This window comes from Nicotiana tomentosiformis, chromosome 4 (genome assembly GCF_000390325.3).
Source record: "Nicotiana tomentosiformis chromosome 4, ASM39032v3, whole genome shotgun sequence".
In the NCBI taxonomy this organism is placed as follows: domain Eukaryota; kingdom Viridiplantae; phylum Streptophyta; class Magnoliopsida; order Solanales; family Solanaceae; genus Nicotiana; species Nicotiana tomentosiformis.
Window position 1 is genome coordinate 9,240,984 of NC_090815.1, and position 8,696 is coordinate 9,249,679.

The following is an 8,696-nucleotide window of genomic DNA, read 5'->3' on the forward strand; positions in this document are numbered from 1 at the left end:
GGGTCCACAAGTGCAAAATCGAGTGGAGAACCATGTGCAAGAAGATGGTGGATTTGAGCAAGATGAGTCCTATAATGAACAAGAAGAGGAAGTGCAATATGTGAATAATTTTCAAGGGCAAAGAAACAACTTTTAAGGCCCAAGCCAACAACAATGGCAACCTCAAAACAACCAAGGCAATTGGAATTCTAACAATCAAGGAAATTAGAGTGAAAACAACAATCAAGGGAATTGGCATAACAACAACAATCAAGGAAATTGGAGTGGAAACAACCAAGGAAATTGGGGAGGTAACAATCAAGGAGGATGGAACAACAATCAAGGCAACCGGGGGTCAGGTTTTCAAAGGCCCCCAATGTACCAACAACCAAGCAATCCACCTCCTTATCCTTCCCATGGTTCTAGTTCTTCAAACAATAAGATGGGGCGTATTGAAAATATGTTCAAGCAAATGATGGAAAAGAATGCCGATTCGGATACCTAACTTGCATCACACAACACATCAATCCGCAACCTAAAAGTTCAAACGGGAAAAATCTCTCAAGCTCTAAATTCTCGCCCTAAGGGGGTACTACCAAGTGATACTATGGTAAACCCAAAGTGTGGTAATAACACGGGGCATACCATGGCAGTTATCACAAGAAGTGGAAGAGGCGGGAATGCACCCACCTCAAGTAAAGGCAACTTGTTAATGATGATCAAGTGATGCAAGAAGAAGAGATCCCAAACAATGTGGTGCAACCTAATGATGAAGTTCAGATTGATATTGATGATAGTATGGAAGAGACTCAAGAGGAGGTGAACCTGTCTAGGGAATACATTATGGACATATCGGAGCCGGTAGTGCAAAAGGCTAAGGCACTATTGCCTAAGCCTCCACCTCCATACCATCAAAGACTCTCCAAGAAAAATGGTGAGAATCAATTCAATAAATTCATTCAAATGATGAAGAGTCTCTCAATCAATGAGCCATTAGTTGATGCTTTGGAACAAATGCCCGATTATGCAAACTTTATGAAAGATCTTATAACAAAGAAGCGGTCAATGAATTTTGAGACAATCAAAGTCACTCATCAAGTGAGTGCAATTGTGCATTAACTGGCTCCTAAGTTGTAGGATCCCGGTGCTTTCACGATTCCTTGTACAATTGGAAGTGTCGAGTTTGTTAAATCTCTTTATGATCTTGGGGTAAGTATCAACTTGATGCCCTATTGGTTTTTCAAGACTTTGGGAATTGGGAAACCAAGACCCACCTCTATGAGATTGCAAATGGTCGATCATACTATGAAGAGGCCTTTGAGAGTGATCGAAGATGTTTTGGTTCGTGTCTTCCGGCGAATTTTGTCATTCTAGATTATGAGGTTGATTATGAAGTGTTGATTATTCTTGGGAGATATTTTCTTGCTACGAGCAAGGCTCTTTGTGATGTTGAAGCCGGAGAACTCACTTTTTGAGTTGGTTATGAAAAAGTGGTATTCCATATGTGTAAGTCCATGCGGCAACCAAATAGCAATGAGGTGTGTTCTTTTGTGGACTTGGGGACCGATGTTATTGTTGATGAAACAAGTGCTACAATCAATGTTGGTGATATGTTGGAGGCCGTCTTGATCAACTTTGATGATGACGGGATGGATGGCATCATGGAATGTGTGAACTCTTTGCAAGGAATTGGGTCGTACAACTATGCACCCCAAAAATTATCCTTGGATCTTGAAAATAAGACAACTCCTCCTACAAAGCCTTCTATTGAATAGCCTCCTACCTTGTAGTTGAAGCCATTGCTTCCACATCTTCAGTATGAATTTCTTGGTCCTTATTCTACTTTACCGATTATTCTTTCCTCTTGTTTGACTAACGTGCAGGTAGATTCCACATTGGCGGTGCTACAAAAGAGGAAGAAGGCTATTGGGTGGACCTTGGCGGATATTCGGGGGATAAGTACCGACTTTTGCATGCATAAGATCAAGCTGGATTATGGTGCCAAACCATCTATTTAATATCAAATGAGACTCAATGAGGCTATGCAAGAAGTTATCAAGAAGAAGATTATCAAGTGGTTGGATGTCGAGGTTGTCTACCCCATCTCTGTTAGTTCGTGGACTTCTCCGGTTCAATGTGTCCCAAAGAAGGGGGGTATGACGGTGGTCACCAATGATAAAAATAAGTTTATTCCTACTAGAACGGTGACCAGTTAGAGGGTGTGTATGGACTATCGCAAGCTCAACAAAGTCAGAAGAAAGGATCGCTTTCCACTTCCTTTCTTAGATCAAATGCTCGACATATTGGCCGACTATGCTTTCTATTGCTTTCTTGATTGGTACTCGGGCTACAACCAAATTCTCATTGCTCCGAAAGATCAAGAGAAAACAACCTTTACATGTCCCTATGGTACTTTTGCTTTCAAGCGGATGCCATTTGGTTTGTGCAATGCATCGACGACTTTTCAAAGGTTTATGATGGCTATTTTCATGGACATGGTGGAGGACTAGCTTGAAGTTTTCATGGATGACTTCTCGGTAGTTGGAGATTCTTTTGATGATTGTCTTGCAAATTTGGAAAAAGTGTTAGCTAGATGTGAAGAAACAAATTTGGTGCTCCATTTGGAGAAATGTCATTTCATGGTCGAGGAAGGTATTGTCCTTGGCCACAAAATCTCAAGGAATGGAATTAAAGTTGACAAAGCAAAGATTGATGTGATTTCTAAGCTTCCACCCCCAACTTTGGTGAAGGGTGTGCGGAGTTTCTTAGGCCACGCGGAATTTTAACAACACTTCATCAAAGACTTCTCTAAGGTGGTGAACCCGTTGTGCAAGCTTCTTGAGAAGGATGCTAAGTTTCATTTCAATGATGATTGCATGAGAGCTTTTGAATTGTTGAAGCTCAAGTTGACAACTACCCCCATTATCATCGCTCCAAATTAGAGTGTGTGAGGTATTGACTTCATGGGCCCTTTTGTGAGTTCTTGTGGAAATACCTACATTTTGGTCGCGGTGGATTATGTGTTCAAATGGGTTGAGGCTGCTTTACCCAACAATGAGGCGAGAAGTATTGTGGCTTTCTTGAGGAAGAATATTTTCACAAGGTTTGGTACTCCACGTGCAATTATAAGCGATGGGGGGTCATATTTTTGCAACAAGACTTTTGACACTTTACTTAGAAAGTATGGTGTTACTCACAAAGTTATGACTCTCTATCACCCACAAGCTAATGGGTAAGTGGAAGTCTTCAACCGGGAGATAAAAAGTATCTTGTCCAAAATGGTGAATGCTAATCGGACAGATTGGTCCAAGAAGCTTGATGATGCATTATGGGCTTATCGAACAGCTTACAAAACACCTATCATAATTTCGCATACCGGTTGGTGTTCGGGAAAGCTTGTCATCTTCCGGTGGAACTAGAGAACAAAGCCATGTGGGCTCTAAAGAAGTTGAATTTTGATTGGGATATAGCCGCTAACTTGAGGGTTGCACATTTGAATAAATTGGATGAGTTCCGGTACCATGATTATGCGCGTTCGTCCTTGTACAAAAATAAAAATGAAATATTTTCATGACAAATACATTTTGAACAAAGAGTTCAAGGTGGGTGATCTTGTATTGTTGTTTAACTCAAGGTTGTGGATGTTTCCCGGGAAGCAAAAATCAAAATGAAGTGGTCCTTTTGAAATTGTGGGTGTGATACCTTTTGGTACATTAGACTTGAAGAACAAAAGCAATGAAGTATTCCGAGTCAATGGTCACCGGGTGAAGCACTACTTGGGAAAGGTTGGAGATAGCCATGTTGTGGAGGTCATTCATTTCACTTGAGGGTATTCTGCGTCGTGCCGCGATGTTAAATCAGGCGTTTCTTGGGAAGCAACCTATGTTTATTTTCCTTTTTGCTTTTGTAGTTAGGTATTATTTTTGTTCTAACTTGATTTGAAGTGTGCTACAGGGGTAAGTGTAACTTACAGGAATCATGGACAAAAATATAGCTAAGTGTTCAAGAGAGTGCGGACCGCACTTTATTTGTGCGGACCGCACATTTTTAGGTTCCATAGTAGATGAGCATTGTGGCCGCACATTTATCTTGCGGACCGCAAAATTGAAATGTCAAAAATACCAACTCTCTGAAGTTTAAGCCTGTCAGTGCGGAGGTCGATCTGCGACAGCACGTGAAATCTACGGCCACACTCAAAAATGTGCGGACCGCAGATTAGTTTGTAAGAATAATCGCCCAGGTTAAAGAGTGCGGACCGCACATGAAAATGGGCTGCCGCACTCAGCTATTCTCCCTTCTCAAAAATTTTTGTATAAATATAACAGTGGTCCTCATTTCACACTTTTCCCTCTTTGAGCAAAACATTGTTACTCTACAAATGTTTCTTGGAGATTTTCACTGTCCACACACACAGCCACCTAGATTACTCACTCAGTGCATTCACTCTATCTGGTATGCTTTAATTTCATGTTATTTTTTAAGTTAGTTTAATCTGTAGATTGTTTTAGTTCTTTTTAGGCCATCTTTTATTAGAGTTCCATTATGTGTCCATGTGGGGTAGATCTGAACTGGGTTAACTTGATACATGCTCTACGGGGACTGGGTTAGTGAAATTTCATGCTTTTACAATGTTGCTATGCTTATTTGTGCAAGAAATTAAAAAATCTTAGAATAAAGAAGGTGTCTGTTCGTAATGGTTTAAATTCTGCGGCCGCACTTAAATTGTACGATCTGCAGATATGCAATTGTTTAGACACTTACGTGAGCCAGGAATCTGCGGCCGCATGTCAAATTGTGCGGACCACAAATTTCCTCTTGCGTTCGGAGATAAGGCTTTTCTCTGTCATCATAGAATCTTCACTTTTGAGACTCCAAGGTGCGGTCACAAGTCAAAAATGTGTGGACTGCAGAAATCCTCTTGCGGTCGTAGTTTGACCATTTCTCTATCATCAGAGAGTGCACAAATTTGGGCCTCAGAAGTGGGGCCAAAATCCCACATGTGCGGACCGCACTTCCCTTCTGCGGCCGCACAAAAAACATTGTGCGGACCGCAGATCCCCTATCCTGCAGGCATAACTCATTTGTACAACCCCACTGTGTCCTATGGTTTTTCCCTTACCTACATGTCTCATGTATGTGTTTGAACAATGAATTGCAACTAACAATCTCCTCTACTTGATACAAACAATGGTTCAATCAAGAGGACGAGGTGACACTTCAAAAGGGAGAGGTGACTCTTCTCGGTTCGAGAAAAAGTGCCTTGCCCCTTGGCCAGCCCAAGACAATAAGAAAGAAAATAATAGCCGGTAGAGGGAGAGGTGCAGACCTCTCCGAGTCTAGCTCCTATGTCCCGTCTAGGAATGTGTCAGAGGGCAACTCAGCCTCTGTTCAGGAGAACAGCCGACCACACAGTCGAGGCCGCAGGGGAGATACTAGCTCAGGGACGACCCGTCTTCATCTCACAGCACCTCTGAGGGATCAGAGAGTGCTAGTCAGGCTTCAGAGCCATCAGTTGCACCAGTCCTTGAGGCACCAGTTATACATGACATCCCTGATGATGGCAGAGGGGGAGATGCTACGGCAATAGGCCCTGAGCGATCAAAGAAGAAAGAGGTTTGGGAGGATCGTTTTGTCAGCTTGGCCTCTTTCACCAATTTCCGTATGTGGTGGCCAGTGAGGTCACTAAATCTTGAGCGATAGTTTTTGTTGAAGGATTTGGAGAAGTATAACCCAGCTATATTTAGACAGTTAATGGCACGAAAGGGGTGGATGTGGTTCACCGAGAGAGTAGAGGATGCCAAAGAATACCTCGTCCGTGCATTCTATACCAATGTGGCTCATATAAATAAAGTGATGAAGATGACCAAAGTACGCAACCTCAAGGTGAGGTTTGATCAGCATACACTAAATGGGTATTTGGGCTTCGAGGATGTTGAGCCAAAGGAATATCTGGAGAAATGTGCACTGAAGGATGAAGTCCGACCTTGGTTTGAGCTTTGAGGCTAAAGAGTGGCAGACCTTTATTTGTAGCAGGTTAGATCCATGCCAGAATGAGACTCACCTTCCTATCCCTCGGGCAGTGCTTGTGGCTTCCATCATGGATGGTTACCCAATAAATGTGGGTGTCGTGATGTCGGCCAACATTTCAGTGATTGCACGGCAGGACAACTCGGCCTACCCTTATCCCAACACTATCACAGAGTACCTCACTGATGCAAAGGTAGAGCCAATGGATTTTAACAGCAAGGTGAAGGCAAAGAAACCCTTCTATTGGTATTCACTGATGGATGCGAGCAACCCAAAGAAGAAAGCCTAGCCTTCTACCACCATAGGCTAGTCTGATGAGCTAATAGTGGTAGCTTTTGAGGCAGCTGATCTGCCATCCACCTCTGCCGAGCCGTCTACCAGTGCCACTACTATGCCTCCACCACTATCTTTAGCTCCTACCACAGCCCTTAGAGTTTCTCTAAATCCAGTGCCCGTGCACACAGTTCCCCTATCTACTCTGCGAGTCTCCCAGACATTGGCGAGTCTCAACAACAGGAAGTAGACAGCTACTTCTAAGATGTCTGACATGTCTAGTACTGTTGCAGCACAGTCCACTTCTCATGCACCGCAGGCTCTTTCTGACATTGATGAGACACTAAAGAAGATTTTGGAGAACCAGAAGACGATCATGGATCCCTTGGTACAACACGAGTCAGTGATTGAGGAGCTGGGAAAGGAAGTAAAGAAGATGAAGAAGTCCTAGGTCAGCAAGAAATCAGTGGACAAGCTCCGGAGGGAGGTGAATAGACTTGCTACAGCTGGCGACCTTCACTTTGACATGCTGCTTGACCCGCACCAGTCCGCCACAGATCCTTCAGCACCATATGCATTGGTAGCACCAGCTAGCTAGTCTAATGAGCCAGACCTTGCTGTCGAAACTACTGAGGCAGTACGTGAGATGTTCGCCAACCCAGCCATGCCTAGATTTGATGATGATGAGATTCAGTTAGTTGATCCCGAGGGAGATGACATTGCTGGGGACACTGAGATGTCCAAGGATCCATAGGGAGTTTTCTTTATCCTCTCCTCTTTTACTCTTATTTTGCTAAGCATTGGGGACAATGCTTACTTTTATTCAGGGGGAAGGGGTGGAGTTTATTTGACACATTGGTACAATTTGATACATTTGGTCTATAATAATTTGATGATACTCTTTCCCTTCTTATTTTTATTTATCTAGCTTTTCTCTCCTCTTATATATATTTATCTCTCTTTAGTAGTTTTTGCTTATTAGCTTCTTTATTTTTTCCATATTAGCCCTTGTTTTGTTAAGTAGCTTCTTTTTATGCTTTAGTAGATAATAAGTCTTTGGTTTTCTTAACGCCACGGCTCTTTCCAAAGGTAGTTGTTGTGTGAACCGGGTGATTCATCCCAACGATGGATGGCGTGACAACCTTCTTAAGGGGATGAGTATGTTTTTGTGTTTAGGTAATAATAGTAGTAGTAAATGAATAAAAAGACCTAATCAAGTCATGCTCAAAGAGTCAACCATGCTTCAATTGGTACCAACACACTTAACTACATGCTTATAGTTAGAGACAAGGTTTTTCAAAGAAATAGCTCTAACTAATGACTTTATGACTCGTTAGTTGACTTTGGTAATCATCGAGTGATTTAATTGGACCATAGTGATCTTTAAACTTGAATGTGGTCGTTGTAGGCTCTCGAATCTATCCTCTTTAACAATCTAGTTGTGTGAGGGGTGAGATGAATTTTTGCTAGTCCAAGCATCCGTACGAAGGGTCTAGAACTTGCCCCGAATGTGTTTCAAGGTGAAATCATAAGTTTTGCTTGGTTTGATAAGTGATTTTAGGCTTTCCTTGGCCCTTTTGATCTTTTTATTGCCAACCAATGTCGTTATCCCTAGTCAACCCCTTTGAGCCTCTAGCCTTTCTCATTTGATAACCAAGTTATAAGCCTTTACCCATTTTTTCGTGACCCTCTCTTGTCACCCAGACATTCCTTAACACTCTTGTGAAACAAGTGGCTTAAAACATAAGTTTGGGGGAGAGATGAGGAATTTGAAAAAGGCATCAAGGCACAAAAAGAGAAAAGAAATTATCTCTATGAGAAAAGAAGGCAAGAAAAGAAAAGAACAAAAAGAAAAATGCAAAACGTGAATAAGTAAAAGGGTTGATGGATTCAAAAAGAGGTAATGATACCTAGCAAGAGCAATCAAAAAGGGAGAAAAAGAATGAAATGAACAAAAAAGAGTGATGTTTAGTCTCTCTAGTCCCCAATGAAAAGAAAATGCCTCTAAGAATTGGCAATTGTGAGCCGAGAAATGAAAGTGTGGAGTGATTAAGTAAAGGTGTAACCACTTATCCTTATGGTATCCTACCATAATCTAAAAGCCTTCATTACAATCCGAAAGAATTCCTACTTGATTTCAAACCGAGTGAGCTTACATTAGTGGCGATCTACATGAGGGGCAAGCATATGGTACTTGAAGCCGTACTTGTGACATTCTCTTGTGAGAGACGAGTGAACCTTTCATGAATCTTAAGATTGAGTGCTAATTTCTTAAGTGAGCTTGGCAAATGGAAAGTAGAGGAGGAAGAGTTTGGAGTCCACTATGACCTACATGATAGAACAAGAGTCCTTGATGAGTAAAGTCAATTCTTGAAACTCAAATGTCATAGTAGAACTATATGTTCATGAATATTTGA

General features: G+C 41.9%; 1 protein-coding gene across 1 annotated transcript; it reads left to right on the top strand.

Moving 5' to 3' along the window:
• Positions 1-705: 705 nt before the first annotated feature.
• Positions 706-1,454, top strand: LOC138909239 (uncharacterized). Its single transcript, XM_070200426.1, has 2 exons — positions 706-1,077; positions 1,194-1,454. The coding sequence occupies exons 1-2, from the start codon at positions 706-708 to the stop codon at positions 1,452-1,454; spliced, it is 633 nt and encodes a 210-aa protein (XP_070056527.1).
• The last annotated feature ends 7,242 nt before the right edge of the window (positions 1,455-8,696 follow it).